Source organism: Typha latifolia, chromosome 5, assembly GCF_019914945.1.
Source record: "Typha latifolia isolate L0001 chromosome 5, TyphaL0001v2, whole genome shotgun sequence".
Taxonomy (NCBI): Eukaryota; Viridiplantae; Streptophyta; class Magnoliopsida; order Poales; family Typhaceae; genus Typha; species Typha latifolia.
This window is the reverse complement of record NC_133090.1, coordinates 2,634,717-2,656,511: the sequence shown is the minus strand read 5'-3', so window position 1 is coordinate 2,656,511 and position 21,795 is coordinate 2,634,717. Positions and strand designations below refer to the sequence as shown.

General features: G+C 36.6%; 2 protein-coding genes across 3 annotated transcripts; one reads left to right on the top strand and one right to left on the bottom strand.

Annotated features, from left to right (window-relative positions):
- The first annotated feature begins 1,631 nt into the window (after nt 1–1,631).
- LOC140788237 (pumilio homolog 1-like) lies at nt 1,632–11,627 on the top strand. Its single transcript, XM_073137417.1, has 11 exons — nt 1,632–1,904; nt 2,026–2,635; nt 4,118–4,943; nt 5,232–5,688; nt 5,790–5,931; nt 6,086–6,193; nt 6,903–7,115; nt 7,226–7,336; nt 8,182–8,376; nt 10,954–11,128; nt 11,228–11,627. Exons 2-11 carry the CDS (start codon nt 2,036–2,038, stop codon nt 11,260–11,262), a joined length of 2,862 nt encoding a protein of 953 aa, XP_072993518.1. The 5' UTR covers nt 1,632–1,904; nt 2,026–2,035; the 3' UTR covers nt 11,263–11,627.
- An 857-nt stretch (nt 11,628–12,484) lies between these two features.
- Nucleotides 12,485–18,499, bottom strand: LOC140788236 (P-loop NTPase domain-containing protein LPA1). 2 transcript variants are annotated; one of them, XM_073137415.1, is made up of 8 exons: nt 18,236–18,499; nt 17,955–18,137; nt 17,233–17,549; nt 16,121–16,202; nt 15,358–15,765; nt 14,397–15,137; nt 13,821–13,931; nt 12,485–13,205 (listed from the first exon to the last, which is right to left on the bottom strand). In XM_073137415.1, exons 2-8 carry the CDS (start codon nt 18,123–18,125, stop codon nt 12,864–12,866), a joined length of 2,172 nt encoding a protein of 723 aa, XP_072993516.1. In that variant the 5' UTR covers nt 18,126–18,137; nt 18,236–18,499; the 3' UTR covers nt 12,485–12,863. The 2 variants fall into 2 exon arrangements, with proteins under 2 accessions (XP_072993516.1, XP_072993517.1); XM_073137416.1 differs by having other exon boundaries at nt 17,955–18,438.
- Between the last annotated feature and the right edge of the window lie 3,296 nt (nt 18,500–21,795).

Genomic DNA, 21,795 nt, shown 5'->3' with positions numbered 1-21,795 from the left:
GTAAATCAGCATCCGCAGCTCCGTTAAGCTTAACAAACAAATCCACAACAACAGAGTTGCGGATGCTGATTTACTTAGCTCTACATTCTTTCTACTTTATTCTTCTTTGTGATACTACTTATGGACACCCAATAGGAAGTCTTGTTTCTAGGGCACCTCTCATTCTTTGCTTTAGTTTAGCATGAGAGCTTGTATTTTTATTTTCTTATTAGTTTCTCTATTATTGTTCGCTCTTAAATGTATTTGAGCCAAATGTGAGCTTGTTCTATCCTTTCCCCTATAATTATGTATTAAATTGTAACAAATCATTTGACATTAATTAACATTCTAATTAACATTCTGGTCTACTAACTTTCTTTAAACAAACAAAAAGAAAAACCAAAAATTTAATTTGTAATTTTCAACCCAATTTTCTCACTTAATTTTTTCATTGCTCTCTCTTACCACTAGTATTTTTATTGCATATGTATAAGTATGCATTGCACAAATAAAATAAAATAATGTATAGCTACAGTTTACATATAAATAAGTACACTTAAATTTAAATTTAAATATTAAATCAAGGCATAGTATGTAAGTTTTATTCCTTATTTATACTTTACCTTTACTCTATGCCAAATCAAATGTACTTTTCTAAATTAAGGTGAACATAGAAATAACTATTCATAAAATAAATGTCATATTCTAGATTGAGTCTTACCCAAAAAAAAAAAAAGGCTCAAAATTATATCCTAAGTCACTCTACATTTATTATTAGGAAAATTTATCATAAACACCCTACATATTGTCTTTAGTATTATTAGTTATATTCTATCATATGAATATTTATTTTTATTCATCTCAAAGCCACCTTGAAGTTAGTTTTATTAACTATTAGTTATTATATAAATGAGTTAAATTAACTTAAGATGCAAAATGGTCTCAATACTAAATTTTTTAAGATTAAGGTAAAAGATAAAAAGGGAAGCAAAACTTAAAGATCAAATAAGGGATATTTTAGATTTTTTTAAATTTTTTAAAAAAGTCCGTAAGCTACAATAATATAGGGTTTTGATAAATTTCTCTTATTATTACCACATTCTACATAACTAATATATACCATTCAAACCCCTGATTAATTCTCTTAACGGTATCATATAAATAAATCTATAGAATAATAAGTAGTTTAGATTTGTTAGTGATTTTTTATGGAAAAAGAAACCTATTTAAAGGTCTTTATAAAATGAATTTTAATTAGTAAGAAAGAAGAAGAACAATTTCCCAGTAATCGGATCCTGCCCACCATATCCAAAATGATATGATTCTTAATGGGTCGGATTATGGATACCGACACATAACTATCCGATCGAAATTCGCTCCAATTACACCCGTCCACGAGCGGTTGATCATCCAATGTACGGCTCAGATTTCACCGTACTCTACGTGGGAACGCGCCTCCACGAGAAGCAAAAGCTACGTACGAGCATACCGCCTTCGGCCCACGAAGCGTGAACTCCACCCAGGATCAGCAGCCGTCCAAGTCCGATCGAACGGACAAAATCTCCCTCCGAACGCAATCAATCCAACGCCTGATTCGACCATCAGCGGTTTCTTTCCTTCCTCTTCTCTCTCTCTCTCTCTCTCTCTCTCTCATCTGCCAATCCTTCTAAGTTCTACCTTTTTCCCATCTCCGAGCCCGCTTTCTATCTCGGTCTGCTCTCAGAAACCCTAGTTCCCCTACCCGCTCCCTCTCTATTGGAATATAAGAATACTTCGCCATTGGATGGCGAAGGAGTAGTTCAAATTATCGGGGCTTGTTCATCGATTCCGGTCCTCCAGTTTAAATATTACCGATTTCATCGGAAAAATATCTAATATTTCGGTTATTGGAGGGGTTTGTTTTGGATGAGAGAACTCGCTTAAAGGTGAGAGTTTTTGGTCTTTTGTCTATTGTTTTATACTTCTTTTTTTAGTTTCATGGTGTTTTTTGTGAATATATATGTATTTTTTTTTACTTTTTGTGTGTTTATGTGTGTGGGAAATTAGGGTTTTGAAGATGACAACCCTAACGAATGGGAGTTACGAGGATTATGAGAGGGATGTTGATGCTTTGATCTGGGATCAGCATCAGAACAAAGCTGCCTTTGATCCTGATAAGGAGGAACTTAATATTATTCGGAGCGGCAGCGCTCCCCCGACAGTAGAGGGTTCAAAAAATGCTTTTGGGAGCTTATTTGGGTATGGTCGCGATGTCGATGATAAGATTTCAGAGGAAGAAATGCTATCGCATCCTGATTATTTATCTTATTACTATTCCCACGAGCGCCTCAATCCTAGGCTGCCTCCTCCGATGGCATCCAAGGAGGATTGGCGTATGGCAAGGTCTCGTGCCGGAACATCGGCGTACGGAGGGATTGGCGATAGGAGGAAGAGGACGGAATCGGGTGATAGGAGCGGCGGCTCTCTCTTTTCCTTGCAGCCTGGATTACTGACGGGCAAAGGGGAGCATGAGATGCTAACGGTTAATAAAGGAGCGGAGACGAAGCTTTCTCGCCAGCAATCGTCTGAGTGGCTGGAGAAGGGTAATGATGGGCTTATTGGCTTGCCGGATGTCGGTCTGGGTTCAAGGAGGAAGAGCTTTGCGGATGCGATGCAGGTGGCTAAATCACTTCTCTTTTCATGAAAATTTTTATTTCTTGTGGAAGTATGCATATTTGCCTTTTTTGTACTTAAATTATGGACCTTTTCCTACTGCTAGGTGGTTGAATGATGGTGGAATTTCCATGCTGGTGCCTTTTTGTACAGTGCTAAGTCGTATAGGTTTATAACCTTGGGCCATGTTCGTAAAGTATGCATTTTTACTCTCGAAAAAAATCAAGACTAAGAAATGAGACTAACTAATTAAGTTCGGAGCTTAGTCTGAAACCAAACAAGGCCTTGGTTACTACATTTTTGTTTATTGGGAAACAGGCTCCCCCGAGTGCATTTGTTGTAGAACTATCACTTAAATGAGCTATCATGTTTGAGGTTTTAAAAAACTGTAGGCAATAGGTGGGCAGTTGGGATAGTTTTGGTCTGACAAGTAGACCAGAAAATAGATAGGTAGGAGTGAGTTGGTATGAGCATAATTAGAATAGTGGGGCTAAGATAGAGGGATAGGAAGGGGATGAAAGGAAGATTGGGGAGTAGGGGCAAGTAACAGGAATGTGTCCCAAATATGGGAAAAAAATTAATAGGTTTTAGTTCTTTCTTGTTTCATATGAGCCATTTATATGTATCAAGGAGTACATAGATATTGTTCTGGGAAGCTTAATTATTCTCATATTTATCGCATGTGATGAACATCTTCTGTTCTCCCAGACACATATCTATCTGTTGCTTAATTGATTTGAAGGCATGTCACCTTGCCTGGATCTGCCAGTGATAGTTCTGCTTAATGTATGGAAACACTGTCTTGTTATTTGTGGAGGAATAAGATTAGAAGAAATCTTTTTTTTGTGTGTGGGAAGAGTAGGGAAATATTTTATATTTGAAATACTTGCATCTCGATGGTGACATAACCTGATTCACGTGATATCACATCCTTATAAGGCTTTCGGTTAAAATATCTGCACTAACATTGTTTATCTACCAATTGATGCTAGTCATAGACTTGCACAGACCTATTTGTTCTCCACTGTGATCATGCCGATTTATGCAAACCTTGTTCAGTTCTTTAGTCATCTAGTCAATTAAGTCTTCTCTGGCTTACCATTTTCATGCCTCATACAGACAGGATTTACAAGTTTCACATATTAACAAGCTCCTCTATTTGTTTCTTTTGATTTAACAGTCACTACAATTTTTTTTTTATAACCAGAACAGATTGTATTAATTGCCTTTGTTGCAAAAAGTGCCGCTAACAGCAGCGGCCAAAATTGAGAGAAGTGGGGCTATTAACGGTCACTACAATTTAAGAATCACTATTCGGCACTTTAGGCTATTGATTTCTTTTCTGCTTTTTTTAATGTTGTGTGCTTTCTTTCCTCTATATTTAGAATATCTGAATTTCGATCTTTTGTCTATTTTGTTTCTTGGCAATCTTTCTTGCTCACTGGTTAAGATTTATAGTCACATATGAAGTAATGCCTACCTGCAGGAAGAGCTCATACGTCCTGCTTCCGTATCTGGACATCTTTCACGCCCTGCTAGTCGTGTAGCTTTTGATAATGCACAGTTTCATAATGAGTCAGAGCTTGTAAATGGCTTGCAATCTGGGTCAAGTTCTTCCAGTCTTGTTAGGGTCCAAAGCCTGGGTTCGTCAATTTCCCATTCCTTCACATCTGCTCTGAGTTCTTCTCTATCGAGAAGTACAACCCCTGACCCTCAACTGATTCGGAGGTCTCCGAGCCCCTGCCTTCCTCCTGTTGGAGTCAGAATGGGTGATATTGATAAAAAGACTGAAGGTAAATCAAATGACTTAGGTGGTGTTTCCACTCGTATCCCTGACTGCAGTGATATAACAGCTACTATATCAGCTATATCTAGCTTAAGCCTGTCTGAAAATAAAAAGGCAGATGGAGAAAGTCAGGTGCAGAACCATCTTTCTCAAGATTTTGTCCATCAACCAGATATGCTTTTTAATGCACCCAAGGATGACAGGCAATTTCTGAAGCAGAAAATAATCTGTGATTCAAATGAACATTCAATTTTGACACAGGGGTACAACAATTTGTCCCCCAATGGCAATTTGACAAATATAGATGTTCCGAATTTAACTTCTGACGGAAAAATCAAGTTGTCGACGCAATCCTTATATTCTGATGCATATAAAAAAGTGCCCTCTCTGAGGTCAACAAGTTTGACTGGATCTATTATCCAAAATCAAAATGGTGATGCACCTGATATTGACTTCTCTGGATACAAATCAAAGGTTTATGCTAGTGATTACTTACCGGAGCTACTGAACAATCAACTGAATGCAGGTTTACTCTCTCTCTCTCTCTCTCTCTCTCTCTCTCTCTCTCTCTCTCTCTCTCTCTCTCTCTCTCTCTCTCTCTCTCCCCTCCCTCCCTTTCCCCCTGTGTTGTTGCATGTAATGCCTGTTTGGTATTTGCTGCTTCTGTTCCAACTTATCGTTATCTGAACTCTGCAAGGTGGCGTAGAAGGGCAATACCTAAATTTAGCTGGAAACCAAGTTGGATCTGGTTTTCAGGTGCCAGTTATGGACCCATTGTATGCTCAGTACTTTCAGACATCTCCTGATTCCGTAGTAAATTCTGCTGCTGCTACAAGCATGGGTCCTTCTTTGGGAAGGACATATCTTGGTTCAGCACATATGGATCTGCCTGATTATCAAACAGCATATATAGAAGCATTGCTTGCACAACAGAAATTACAATATGGGATGCCATTCTCGAGCAAATCCGGTGGTTTAGATCATGGCTTCTATGGAAATAGTCATGGTTTTGGGATTGGCATGCCTTATCCAGCAAGTCAAATATCTAGCTCTTTCATTTCCTCTTTGCCTTCTGAAAGCCCTGCGAGGCAAAGTGAACGGCTATCTCGTATTTCTTCTATGACAAGAAGTTCTGCTGGAGGATCCAGATTATGGAATCTGGATTCGGGTCATATGGAGCAAAGTGGATCGTCTTTATTGGAAGAATTTAAGAACAACAAGACTCAATCATTTGAATTATTGGATATTGTAGGTCATGTAGTTGAATTCAGGTGAAATTTTGCTGATTCCTTGACACCTTATTTTACTCTGTGCTATTACATTGTCTGTTATAATGAACAGATGAATGAACTTTTTCCCTTCTACTATGTAGTGCGGATCAGTATGGCAGTCGATTTATACAGCAGAAACTTGAAATTGCTTCTTCTGAAGAAAAGAACAAAATATTTCCTGAAATACTTCCCCAAGCTCGTGTTTTGATGACTGACGTTTTTGGAAATTATGTCATACAGAAGGTGAACTAGTCCTTTTTATGCTTAGAATCCAAGACCTCATCTTAAGCTTTTCTTATTTTGGAAGTCAGAAGTTAGTTTTATCTCTTTCTTATTCTTAGAATTGAGGCGCATAACCTCATATTTAGGATTTCTTAATCGGTTGAGTCCTTGACAGTTCTTTGAACACGGTACTGAAACTCAGAGAAGACAGTTAGCAAGTCAACTCACTGGCCATGTTTTGCAGCTCAGTCTTCAGATGTACGGTTGTAGAGTGATTCAAAAGGTTTGATCATAATCCTTGTTCCAAGGCGATACTTTTTATTAATTTGAATGATAACTATGATGTTGCGACAGTTATATATGAATATATTCTGTCATTTTTTTGCAGCAGTTGACTGATCTTGTTTTGGAGAATCTATTCTGTTATCTGTTTGTATAACTATGATGTTGCGACAGTTATATATGAATATATTCTGTCATTTTTTTTGCAGCAGTTGACTGATCTTGTATAAGTGGCTCTCATTGCAAAGTTTGAAACTTTAGTTCTATTGTCTCATAGCAATTTGAGAGATACTGTACAGTATGCTCACTGATAGAGACAGTGTATTTGCGTAATGCTCTGGTTGCATATCTCTCTGTGGCACTGATATATTTAGTTATCAGTTTAAACTGCTTGGTTGCAAAATAATTATGCTAGTAACCAATATATGCTGGTTGTGTACCCTTGAAATCATAATTACATTCATGTCATTCTGTGATGTAGTTAATGGTTTTATTATGATTTTCATTTTCATGTCCTTTACTTTTCTCGATGTGGTCCCTACTATCCAATTTTCATGATAAATCTAACTTTCTTGTTGTTGCTTCTCTCATCATGACTATTTGCGGTGTGTAGTCTTGTGATCAAGAATCATGTTATGCCAATGGTTTTAGTTGGTCACATTTCAAGCATATCATCTTTATAGGGGCTGAATTGGTTGACTTCCATGCAGGCCTTAGAAGTAGTTGATGCAGACCAACAAACAGAAATGGTATTAGAACTTGATGGATCAATCATGAAGTGTGTTCGTGATCAGAATGGTAACCACGTAATCCAGAAATGCATTGAATGTGTCCCTCAAGAAAGAATTCAATTTATCATATCAGCATTTTATGGGCACGTCGTCCAACTCTCCACACATCCATATGGTTGCCGGGTCATCCAGGTGCTATATTTACATCTTATGCCCTCCGTCCTGTTATAAATGTGCTCATATTGTTTTACTGATCTATTGTTGTTTCTCTCTGACTTGTCTATAAAATTAATGACTTCCAGAGGGTCTTAGAGCACTGTGATGATCCAAAAACGCAGAGTATAATGATGGATGAGATCATGCAATCTGTTTGTACTTTGGCGCAGGACCAGTATGGGAATTACGTTATTCAGGTAAACTTCTGCTTCTGACCCCTTATATGTTCATTACCTTGTACATTATTTTAGTCAATGTTTAATTGGTTTCTATATTTTGGGTTTGCTCAAATTTTGTTCTAATAGTGATGATTAAGGCTTAGTGAATTAGTAAGGTTTGCTGTGTGATCTGCGTTAGCATGGATCCAGTTACCAAGGCAGATTCTCCAGAACGGCAGGGTTGTGCTTGATGTTACCGACCTTATTCTTTCCTCTTGCCTTCTTTTTCTGTAGTTTGTTATGGGAGTTACTAGAGGATGACATTCTTGTAGGAGGATACCTTGTAGTTGAAAGAAGAAAAAGGATATGCAGAAAGAGAGTTTTTTGGTGAATGCAAAGATTTTAACTTTTGTTATTGTCTAAACTTTAACCAATCCATTTGCTGTTCTGAAGAGGAACTAATTTTTCCTTCCCAGTGATGACTTCATTTTTAGTTCTTCCCAGATACCCTGAAACTAAGTCAGAAGCATAAGTAAGACTTAGGTTGGAAACTTTATCATATTAAAGTTGCATATTTATACCCTAAATTAATTGTCATGCTGGCTTTTTGTCACTTGATGAATTTAGTACTGTTATGGATTATGCAAGATAAATCAAAAGTTACTTGATGTACAAAAGTTACTTATTGACACGATTTTGATGCTTATGATATCATTGTCCAAGCTTTCTCCCTAATGGTAGTTCCTGCCTTTTCCGGTCTTATTGCTTTCATTTTTTTGGTTTCTCAATTCAATCACACATATATATAACCATTACATTTCTATCTTTTATATTATTTTGATCTTTGTAGTTAGCTAACTAAAATATCTTGCATGTTATATTAGCATGTTCTCCGACATGGAAAACCAGGAGAACGAGCTACTATCGTCAACAAGCTTGCTGGACAGATAGTGAAAATGAGCCAACAGAAATTTGCTTCCAATGTCATTGAGAAGTGCCTGACTTATGGTACACCAGATGAACGCCAACTCCTTATTAATGAGATGATTGGTTTAACTGATGAAAATGACCCATTACAGGTAAGTCTTACAATTTTTATTTAAAACATGTACCAGTGTAAGCTTTGACATTGTCATGATTTATGAAGGCATACCGTTACTGAGGAAATCTTTACGTCCGTATGCATGAAGACCTGGTCAGTGTATGTGTCTAATAAAACTATTTGGAAAGATCTTCAAGTGATTGTTATGCAACACATATCTGAGATACCCATATCATTAATAATTTTTTTAGAGAGCTTAAGTTTGCATGCATGGGCCTAATTTTTTGAGTGACCACTACAAGATCTGATATATGTATGAAATAATTTTTGAGGGACTATCATCTAATGTTTGTATGTAGAGTAGCATTAATTTATAGAAGGCTGATGTCAGATATCAGCTGTCCATAAATATCTATTAGTTCTCTTGGAGATTATTATCTCTTAATTGTGCTCTATTAGGTCCAAAGTATCCGGAGAAGTTTGATATTCTGCAACATTAACCACTTAGTTTCCTCTTGTGCTCCATATTGACATAGATGGCAGCTTTGTTCATTGTTGGTTTTACCTTCACATGGATTTGGGTGTATGTGCATATAAAATGCATAATTTGTTATTTCCGATGGTATAGGTTAGTAGTAAAGCTCACCTATCGCACCTATGAAAACTACTATATTGAAAGACGTTTTTGGCGGCTGCTTTTTGGTGGGCTGCCCCGCTAAGCCAAAAGGCATGGGTGCAAGACGGGTGATCACGTGCACTAGGAGAGGAAGAGAGGGATTTCTTATTCTCCTGCTTGTGCTGCATCGCTAAGCCAGAGGGCACCAGTGTAAGGCGAGTGGTGGCATGCTCAAGGAGAGGACGAAGACTTCCTTTTCTCCTTCTCCTTTTCCTCGTTATTCTTCTCCTCCTTTTCTTTCTCTCTCTACACAGGGGACCATTTTCACTCTAATTGTTAGATCACTCTAGCTCATACACTTATACACCCACCTCTCACTAGCTGTCATGCACCATTAACAGTAGATACATTAATAAGGTACACATACACACATATAATTATATACAAATATATATACATACATATAGTTATATACTTATATATATTATATATAAATATATTTGTGAATTGTGATCTTTTATTATTATGGTTGTTAATTACATTATCAAAAAATTTATACATGCTATCATATATATTATGTTATTTATATTTATTTTTTATTTTTTACATATTAAAAATGCTAGCCCACCTTGGCACCAAGGTTCCTAGTATCGGGATCGGTATCGGCTGTCTAGAAAAACGATACGTATCGGCCGTTCGTATCGGATCGGACTATTTTTTAATTATATAAAATTCTAAATATTATTTTAAAATGCAGAAAATTTAAAAATAAAAAATAAAAAAAAGAAAACAAAAATTACTCACATATGAAGTCTAAAAACTTAAAAAAATGTATTAACTTACTCAAAATTTAAAACTTTGTTGAATACCGAGTTGGTTCTCGTAAATTTCTATAGTCTTCATCATCATAATCACCATAAGTTTATAAATATTGATGTCTGGGACCTGATGCTCCATACTAGTCATATTGTATGGATCTTGTTGTGTGATTTGCGTTTGAGGAGGATAATAATCAGCATTTGGATCTTGTGCCTGAGAATACTAAGGATACTGAGGATAATAACTAGTATATGGATCTTGTGATGGCTCCAAATAATAAATACTCGATGTACCATAATCATAGGAACCAAAATGCATCTCCTAACGACGTCGCTGATATGTATATATATCCTCAGTTTCTCTGTCTTTACTCCTTATGTCTTGTTGACTTTCCTCAACAAATGTAGATGGAATGATCTCACCACCATATGTATCATCAGGACTATGCATGTATGTACGCTTTAGAGCCTGCAGCGGCAGTATCTTTGTGCATTGGAACACTTTTTACTTGTTGATGATGGGTTTACGACCATTTGAAGTATAGACTAAGTACATTAGATCAGTGTTACTCTAAAAGAAATTAGATAGGATTTGGCTTGACAGGTGTGGCGCCCCACTAATTGGATGGGGTTGCCTGGTATTGTGACCATCGTTGATCAGCAAGAAGAATATACGGCTCTTCGATAATGCAATGCACCTCTCTCTCTCTCTCTCTCTCTCTCTCTCTCACTAGTTATCATGCTCTTTATACATATATACACATACACACACACATTTATACACACGCATATAGTTAGTTTGTAATTTTTTATTGTGACTGTAAATTCTTGCTCACTATTGAGGCTACAGAATTCTACTGTAATATACTTTAGATACTTGCATGCCACTTGTAAGGAAGATGTTGTAGCGGCATTAAGCTTGTTAACCTCTAGGTAGACACTTTAAGAGGCCACTATCAGTGAATAGTGTAAGCATTAATTCTGCAACTTGTGTGTTAATGCAATTTTGGTTAGGACTGGATCTATCTAATTATTAGTATATAATATCTTTATAAAGCTGCTCCTCATGCTCTTATTAGATGCTGAAGCTGAGTTTTGGTGTTAGTTTGTCCACATCTAATGAATAGAATTTTCAATTTTGATTCTCTTTTATCCTTTTGTTTTCCTGATGAACTGACAGGTGATGATGAAAGATCAGTTTGCAAACTATGTTGTGCAAAAAGTTCTTGAAACCTGTGATGACCAAAACCGTGAGTTAATACTCTCACGCATCAAGGTTCACTTGAATGCATTGAAAAGGTATACATACGGAAAACATATTGTGGCCCGTGTTGAGAAGCTTATTGCTGCTGGAGGTAAAGCATTAGCTAAAATTATCAACCTAATGTCCCTATTATATGGTGCACTAACAGGGAATGTTGTAAGTTTAGTAAGAATGTATGTTCTTTCTGCAGAGAGGCGAATTGGGCTGTCATCATACTCGACATGATACTGCCGTGCTAGTTAATGAGATGATACATGTACAGATAGTGAGGCTACTTACGAGCTCTTTGGTTCTCCTTTTCAGCATAAACAGGGGGAAAGTTACAAGTTTGCATGGCCTTGATATAAATAAAGAAGGGCCTCTGGAAATAAGAATTTTGCTGGTTCTCCTAGTGTATATTCCTACCTGTATTTTAATTAACAGCTGAGGCTACCTACGAGCAATTAGAACGGTTTTCAGGTTTAGAACGTTGGCAAGTAAAGCAAAACTGTAGATGTATGTCCCTGGTTGTGTATAATGTTCATGAAATCCTGTAAAGATGAAAGTGAAAACCGGTTAACGACAGTTATATGTTCAGTGTACTGTTTGTATTTTTCCTTCTTTTCTTTTTGCTTGTGAATTAATTTGTTCGCCTCTGGAAGTGCATTTTTAATTTTTTTTTTCTTTTAGCAACATATGCATTCTTTTGCACTTCAATTTTTTGCTGTGTCAATTGTCCGAATGTTTACACCATTATCACCATTTACATAGAAAAATTGTATGACTTATCTTAGAAGATGGAGTTTTTGGATCCCTCTTCTCCCCTTCCCCTTGTGATTCTCTCTTTCTTCCCATCCTTTCTTTTCCTCCGACGAACCCTGCCGTCTTCATCTCGAGGTATTGCTATTCCTCCGCGCACCGTCGCACTCTCCCTCCCCAATGGCACCCATCTCTTGGTCGCCGCTCCTCCATTACATCCTTCTTCATTAACCTCCTCCACAGATGTTAGGCCTCCAAGCCCGCCTAGGGATCCGATCCCATCCTCAACCTCTTTACCGACCTTTCTTTTGCCGTGGAATTTTGATCTTGATAAGATGGAATGAGAGAAACGAGGGTTTAGGATCATGTTGTTGGACGAAGAAAGATAGATGGAGGAGAAAAAATAGACTAGAGATGGCTTTCAAGGTCGGATTTCTTTGCGTTGTGATTTAAGTTTAGCGGAATAAGATGATGTAGATATGCAGAAGATCAAAAAAAGTGGTGACATTGTTTTCTTCTCAACTTTGAATCTCTTTTAGTGACAGGTTCAATCTCAAAACATACCATCCCCAGTCCCCTAGACTAATTCAACAATTTCTTTACAGATATTCTAAACATCTTCTATATAAAGTCTAATAACAATTCACTCTTCAAGGCCTACCCTTGTAAGGATAAAGGAATGGAAAGAGAACCACAAGACTACTGAAGCTTCACAAACCGCAACTTTAGAAGTACAATTTTATGCTTAGCAGCCAAGATTCTCCAACCATAAGCAACAGCCTAACAAAAAGAGGATATTCTCGGATAAGAAAAATATGCTCAGAATCCACCACACCCTTTTTTCTTTCTCAAGATGCTGGACGAGGTCAAAAAGATACTCTGGAGAAGGGACTAAACGATCAAAGAAAGAATACATACGCATAAGGTGCACAATGCCATCTGAGTCACTTCAAAGTCGACAAACAAAAACTAAAAAAAGATAGCTGTAACCCCAGGCTTTCAGAGCTTAGCTTGCAAAATCCTCAGTGATGTATGTACCTGAGGAGCTACCGGAAGACTGGAGAGACTGTACAAGGAGACAGAGTCGACTAGAACTGGTAGCTCTGCGGCCGCTCCTGTAACCAGAGGGAGTCGCTCAAGGACCGTTTCTTTGTTTTAGCATCGTCACTGTTGGAGATGAGGGAGAGAGCGCATGATGGATCGACGGCACACTCACTCATCTTCAGGAAGAGATCCAGGTTGTGTTGGTACTTTTCTGTCACATTATCATTTTCCCCAGTTGGCAACATCTCTTTGTCTGGTGAACTATTTAGACTGATCGGATCCGCATCGTCATCAGACCAGTAACCATTCTCTACACCATCTCGCATGGCCAAATCTTCATATTCCTCATCAGACTTTGTTGAGTCTTCATCAACAGAGCCTTCCATCTGCAAAAACATACCCAAAAGTTGGAAATAACTAACTCAGTTACTTTTCTTCAACTAAGAGCGTTCAATCAGCATTCCAACGATATAAACACATGTTTTGTTATAGGGAGTACAACGGTAAGTAATTTTCTTTCTGTTCTCTTGCGCGTATTTCATGAAATCCTCTTTGGATCTTCTTATAATGCTTTATATGACGTTTAATCGTAGTATAAGTAAAGGTTCATTTGAAGACTGAACTAGCAAACAAATATCACACCAGCCAAAGAAAAGGGTGGATTTAACCATAAATATTCTGAAAAGAGAAATTAGAACAGTTGTTAGAATGCTTTCCAGTTTTCCTTATTTAGAGAAAAGTTGTTATAATAATATAGGATCGATCTGCAGAATGAACAAGGAGGCCGTTATGCTTTTGTAACATCTAGCCAAGAGCATGATCAGTCATATATAAGATTTCTATTTCAATACACTACATTCAGAACCTAAGATGGGGCACAAAATCTTTTATGTGACAATGGCCAAACGTAGAATATAGCAATATAAGAAATCAGAGATGGAAGCAAATTGTCTTCCCACAAAGGAACTTAGAAAAGGAGAAGTTCTCCTACACATTCTTACCTCCTCTAGGATCTCCTTGCTGCCTACATCACTTAGATCGTCATCACTATCCAAATCATGTGGGTCATCAGCTTCTTCTTCACTGCCAGACACTGATAACTCCTCCTTGAGCTAAAAGTTATAAATGACATACATTAAACAACAAAATTCTAAGGGGATTGCCAATTCAACAAAGATTACAAAAAGATTTGACAATAATCTAGATGAAAGACCTTGCATATCAGAATAAATTTATAAGAGGAGGAAGCTAAGCACTCTGTGAAGGCTGACAAGTAGTATCTAATCTAAATGCAGAGAATTACAGAAATTTTGCAGATCTGAAAAAAGTGAACAGATTGCAAACAGCATACAATCAATGGTTCCCGATACTCCAAATCCTACAAACTAAATTATTCTGAAGCTACACTGGATGATATTAAACAATATGCTGAATGAGTAGTTGCATTCTGAAATCCTATCACAAAAATACACTCAAATCTAGAAAACCTTTGACAATCTTATGCATAGCATCAGTGGCAAGATGCAAGCTCCTTCAGAAAATCAGTGTCATACCAAAGCCAAAAGATTAAGACTTACCTCTTTAGAAGGTCCGTCTGACATCTTTGGTGAGCTACAACAGGAGGAATAATATTTACTACCAGTGTCAGTACCATCAGCTCTCGAGTCATCAACACTTCCAGTGTGACTAGTACCACCTGTGTCACTAGGCCAAGCACTTATTCCAAAATTACCAAATTGAAGATTGACTGGTTCAGCCTTTCCAATTAGTAAAGGACCATACATGGGATTGCCTAAGCATTTCTCGCTGCCATTTCCAAAGGTGGGCTTCCTATTACCATCAACAGACTCAACAGGCCAAGCCTTGGCAACAGACCCATCTATATTAAGGAGAGCCATCAAATGCCTCGAGGACCCTTTCCTCTGAATTAGCTGAAACATACCCTTAGAACTCAGAGAATTAGCAGCACACTGGTTCCTGTACTCCTCATTGATTACAACAACAGTATTTGTAGTTGGGTCATAGAGCTGTTCTCCAGTCTCTCGCCTACGAAGGCAGCTAAAAACTGTGGCATGGATAGCTGCCACGCTCCGGTCAACATTTGTGTTGTTTATTTTAGGCACCAGATGCTTGTCAGCGCGGTTGCAAAGATACTCCTGGATAGTTCTGATGTTGCGGATGTATTTAACATACTTATTTTTTGCCGGATCTAGTGTCATGTACTTTGCACGCACCGCGAATCGTTCTGTGTGCTTATCCTCATTTGTAATGTATATCATGAAAGGTATTATTGATGGATGTTTCTTCATTAGCCCCATCTAACAAATATGAAAAAGGAAATCAGTTTCTTTAAAAGAAGAGAAACTTTAAGATGAGAAGTATAGAAAGTTCATGCACAAATGGCCATTCAATGAGATCATACCTAATCATAGTAAATTCAAGAATAGAAATTTTAGCTTACCAAATTTCAACAATTAAAAGAACACTTACAAGGAAATGAGAACTAGAAAAATTAAGTACTCCTTCATGAATACCCACCACGAAATTGAGGCTTAAATGGACACCCTCAACAACTACAGATTCTTTTCGATCTTCCCATGCAGTAATCAACCTATCGAGACTGTCGATAACCATCTCACTTTGTGCTTTAAATCCCTCGATGGCCATTTGCTTTTTGCCAATCACCTCGGTTCTAGGAACTAGATCTGCGGACTTCTCATTTGAATCTCTGTCTAAATCTTCTTTGATACTTGAATGTGAAATAACAGCAAGTTTCTTTGCTTTTCGTTTAGCCTTTGCGTGGGCAACTGCTACTGGATCTAGGTGTTCCCCTGCATGATATGTTGAAGCCCAAAGAAGGGGATTTTGTTTCTCATCTACAAAACTCCTCATCATGTGTCGTATTGAATCAGTAGAAACTACAGTCGTGACGCCCAATCTGCTTCCCTGTGAAAGTTGAATCAACCAAAACTTATGAAGGAATCGGACTAAGCAGCAAAAAGTTGAATAGGTTTTTCTGGACCATAACATCAGGAGAAGTATTATGATTCAGAATGAAAACCATGGGGCTTATAGACTAAACTGCAGACTGTATCAGCTTATCGAGAATCTAAAGGAGCCATTTACAAGCTACTAGACCATAAGTAGTACTACATCAGTACATCTACTTTAGTTCGACCAAAGTTCCAAAAGCGGCATTCACTAAATGGAAAAGCATGCTCAAAGATAATCAATCACAAAGAAAAGCATAGAAATATATTTATGCCTAACACTGCATTGAAAAAAGCGAAAGCTCAAGTACCAGCAAAGCAGACAGAGTAGACTTGCCACATCCACTTGTGCCACACAAAAGGATTGTCACTGATCCCTTTCTTTCTCGAATTCTAGAGCCAAAAGACAAAGAAAAAGGATAAGTTTTAAGATGAGAAAAAAACTAACCATGAGAATACTAACAGCAAAATTAACAAGTCTTGACTCTTGACATACTAGCAGCAAAATTAACAGCTGAAATGGAACCAGGCTAGTATCTAATGTAATCAAACTCACAAGAAAGGAGCAAATAAGTAATGTCAAAGTACAACAGGAGAAATAACCATGAGAATAAAAAGAAATAGTTCTAAAAGGCGGTGATAGTATTCCTATATAAACTAGACAAGTACATACGCAAGTATCTGTATCCTGTTTACTCTAGTATATGAAACTTGAAACTTTAGAAGTATGTAAAATGAAAATAAAATGTGTAAATAAACAAACAAAAACAAGACATAGTAGTGTAATGCACTGAGATTATTTGAGTACTTCTGTTAACTTGAACTATTGTTAACAAGAGTTATGAGAATACAACATAGAGAACTAGAGCAGGACTGGAAAAATTAAGAGGTACTCAATTTGTCGCTTAATTTCATCTAATTCTTAAGATTAAATGAAAGCTCTGTAGAACAAGAGTAATCATGCTTCATGATCAAAAAGTTCAAAATCAGAAAATCAAGATGCAATAATTTCAGTATCAAAGGTATAAGAATAACAGGAGTAGAGGACATAGAAACACTTGTATCTAGATAGGTATGTTGCTTCTATTCTGAAGGTTGCATTGAATGGAATCAATGGATGCTTAAGGTAAAGAACAGAGCCCGAGAGATATCATGTCAGATGAGACCAAATACTACAGGGCATCATAAATCCCGAAATAGAATGTACAAGGTGCGCATCATATAATTAGCCATTTGACCAAAAAAGAATTCAGGAACTTTTGTACTGCAAGATAAATCTCTTTGAGAAAACTAGACAAGAAAAGGGAATTCTACAACATTTATCCTGAACCTACAATTATATATAATATATATATCATAAATAAAGAAGATCTCGATTATGTACCTACTTGAAAGATTAGAAGAAAAGGGAAAACGGTGTTACCTGCATGCCAGAAGCAAGTCAGCTCTTTGATTGGGACCCACATACTTATACAATGATAGAGCATCGCAAACAACATCTAAGAAGCCCTCCCTTGTAATAACAACAGTAGTTTGTCTTTTGTACAGTTCAAATTGTACTGAACTATTTGTCTCTATGTTCTCTTGATTTAAGTGCTCTACATGACCCAGGATACTAGTTTCTTCAGGTTCGTTTTCCCTTTCAGATGAAGTAGCCCATGGATGTGTTTTTGCCATATGAGCAGGCGATCCATTATCTGAGTATTCATTTCTCACCACTTCGAACACCCTTCTGCTAATCTGCAAGAATAAAAAAGCCAACTTAAAACCCAAGTAAGTGATAGAAGACTTTTTAAGTAACCAACGGTAAAGAATTAATTCAAGAAACAGACTTTACAAAATTGAAAGAACCACAACTATGAAAAAAGAACAATTAAATTGCAAAATTCGTCAATTAATCCATCATATCAGGCCTCACCAGATGAGCAGCAGTTTCCAAGGTGTAATAGGCAAGAATATGCCAATTTTGACGGAAAAAGGAAAGGCGACCAAAATTACGCGCATGCATGCATCCATTTCAAGAAGAAAACACCACCAAAAGGATAAGAAAGACCGAGATCGAAGCAGGACTCTAGGAAACATAACCTAACCAACACATCCGTATCAGATCTCATTAAAATCGAATCTTGTTTACCAAAACCGCACCTTAAAGGCATGACGCGCCTTGCATCCCATGAGCTGCAGCGCGCTCTGCAGCACCGGACGCGTGTACCGAAACGACGCGTTCTCCTCCTTCCCATATCCTCCTCCTCCTCCTCTTTTCTCCTCTTCCTCGTCCACCACCACAATGTAGAGCAGCTTCGGCGCCTCCGCCATCTCCAAATTCCCCTACAAGAAAAACCCCAATAAATAACCTTCAAATCGTCGAAAATTCCAAGAAAAACAACAATGCGGGCGAAGTAGGACCCGATCGAGATCAGGGAAACCTCGTGGAAGAAGGGTCCAGATGATCAAGCTGAGATCGAGATCGTGCGAGTCGGTGGGCGGGGTTGGGTTGGGGTTAGAGTTAGGGTTAGGGCTAGGGTTTTTGTAGGAGAGGGGGTTCGATCCGCCATGCCCAAACCTTCCACCGCGGCTTCCACGCATCGCTCGCCTGAGAGCTACACATGTCTTCTCTCTCCTCTCTCTCTCTCTCTCTCTCTCTCTCTCTATCTCGAGAAATAGCTCTCGGCTTTTTACCGGGTCCGTATACCGATCCGCTGCAAAACTCGTTCTATCATAGAATCTCACAGTACTCTTACACTCCGACACGTGTCTTCTCGGCACAAAGATGATAATAACGTAAAATTAAATTGCGGTGAAAATTAATTTACATCCACACACGACTATACTCCTCCCATGGCATTAAATTTCACTTAAATTTTAAATGAATTATACTTTGACTGACAGGTGGCGTAATAGGAGATGGGTAGGACGAAAGGGATGCATACGTTTAGGATGGAATATTAAATAAAACAAGGGGACTTAGTAAAGGACGGATTATTTATTTATTTATTTTTTAAAAAAAGAGCGGAAGTCGCGGGTCTCCGCAAAATGGCATTTTTTGTAATTTATTGGATATACGGGGAGTGTTGACACGGTCAAGTGATACGGTGTACCTGCGGGCGCTGTATAGTAGTTGTTTGAGCGTGCGCTGATTGGGTCCCGCAAATCATGGTAGATCCGTGGGCACCACCAGCCGTCCGATGGAAGTACACGATAATAATATCTTATCGTTATAATTCCCGCATGGATCCCAGTGGAAGACCTATTATTTATTTATTTATTATTAATGATATGAGAAATATATGAATTAAGTTTCTTATCAGGATAATTATATTAACTATTGCTCGTTTTTGCTAAAGACTTTTTCATTAACGAATAAAATGACTATTTTACCCTTAACTTTCTTTCTTTATCTTTCTCCAAGATAATGGTAAAATAGTCTTTACGAAGGCGTCAGGGATGAACAATATTGAGAAGCAGAGGGAAAGACGGGAGCTTATCAAGAAGAACAAAGCCTCTATTGTGGGACTGGTGGAAACCAAAGTCGGCTATAAACAGTTCCTTGTTCCCATTAACAAAACATCCCCTCTTTCTTCGCTCTTCCGGAACCTCTTTTGTGATCTCACTTTTCACTCATATTCATTCTCGAGCCGCCTAGTCCTCCTCCCAGATCATTTAAACACGTGACACTTGCGTATTATATTTTAATAAAAATCTAATAAATAACTAATAAAAGAGGTATTTTAGATATTTTTTATTAATTAATGAGGTCAGTGTGTCACAAAAAAAAAAAAACGTAGCAGTTCATAAGGTACACTCTGAATTGAATATTTAATATAGAAGTGAGCTGCTAAGTTGTTAGTTTACCTCTTTAATCAAGAGGTTAAAAATATAAATTATTATAAGAACAAATAAATTATATTATGCGGCCGAGTTGGCTAATTATTAGCTTAATTTTAATATAAGAGTTAACCTCATTGTTAATCTAAAAGTGTATTTATGCGAAAATAATTAAGTTTCGATGAGTATTCACCCAAATACGAAATTTAAGCATATATTTATGACTCAAAAGCAGTTTAGAATTTAAGTATTATAATCTAAAAACTTAACTAAAGGCACTTTGCATTAAAGAAAAAATTAAAAAAAAAAAGCCTTAATCACATAATATATTTATGAATAGACTACACGATGGATGGTCGTAACGTAATGAGAATCTATTCGTTTTTCATCTTTTAGCCTCGATATAAAGACGTGAACGGCACATTGAAAACTCTTAGAATTGAAATTGGAAAAAGTTGTATTCTTTGCTAGACTAGTTCTATTTATAATTTTAATAATTGTTAGAAAATAAAAGTCTTCTTGTTGCTTTGGATCTTGTGGTATAAATTTTAAACTTGGACGAAACGACCAAGAATTTATTCTCTCCTAGGAATATATATATGTATATAACTCTTGCTTATTTAGTTCTATGTGAACAAAGTAGGATTCCATGACTGATGCCAACTTACACGGCTTCAAATTATTAGAAAAGTATCTACTTTGAAAGAAACATTTATATACTAAGTCCTCCGTTTACGGTGGGAGTACTCGTAAGATCAATTCTAGAATAGATGTTTTTCTTTGTTATATTCAAAATGAGATCTTTATTCTAAAAGTATTATTCTTTTGTTCACTTGTATTTTAAAATAAGAGTGTAATAATTTATTTTTGATATAATATAAAGTGAAAAAATTAAGATAGAAAAAGATTTTATTTATTTTTATAAATTATTATAAATATTTTTTGATTTGATATAAAGTAGGTTGATGAGATGGATGTTAAGGGTAAATTAATAATTGAGTTAGCGTGTGGTATAAGATGTAATTTTGATCAATAATATTTGTATTCTAGAATAGCATTGTAATAAAATTTAGCTGTTATTATAAAATAAATAGTTGTATTCCATAATAAAAAAGAATTTATTCTTAAAGTGAACGGGTGTTTATATACTAACTATGCGAGGTTTATTCGAGAAAAATATTATTCCTATTTTACGAGTGAACGTGTGCTATCTTCTTCTTCTTCTATTTTTCTGTTGGTTATCGTTTAGACGCCTATTTTTCAATATGCTCTGCATTTTCGTTTTCTATCTTTTTTCTTTTTTCTTTAAAGTCATAATATTCTAATTTTGATGGTTATATGTATTATACATTTATATATTTATGCTAAAAATTATTTTACCCTCTGTAATAATAATTTTGTTATTAAACCAATTCCTATAATTAATGAGACTCCTAAATTTTCGTCCAGTTTAACAACAATAGCACTATCAAAATTATTAAAATATTATTTTATATTTATTAGACAAACTAATTAGAGAGAACAATAATTTAGGTTTTCTGATAATTTTATTTTCTTTGCTATGTTTAATACAAAGGGGTATTAGAGTAATTTAGATAGTGTCCCTTCAATTGAATTGAGAATTATTCTACCGGTGGACTTATTGGTTCTATGGTCGCCAAGTATAAGAACTAGTTTAAGTAGCTTGGGTAAAAAATAGGGACTTTTAGACATAAATAAAAAGAGATAAAGTGAATACCAAATATGCCCCTCCTTTGATATTTTTGACTTTATCCAAGGCTCCAAAGTCCAAACTCTAGATGAACGACAATAAATTAACTTGTAAAAAGTGTAAAGCATAAAGAAAAAGAGAGGATATATAACTCTGTATATCTTTGTGTAGCTAAAAGATGGAGATTTTAATCTCTAAAACTCTAATCCTATGTCTATCATTTGACGTTCATATCTTAAGGAAAGAACAACAGGAAGAAGAAGGAAGAAGAAGGAAGAAGAAGAATACTTGTCTCTTTCGTGTAGCTTATCCTACATCAGGATGGATGGATGGATTGATAGAGATGTTGTCTACGATAATCAATGCGAATTTAAAGTAGTGATGGAGATGTACATAGAATTAGAGTGGTAGCTAGCTTCCCTTGATATCATTCAGGTCAATATCCATCAC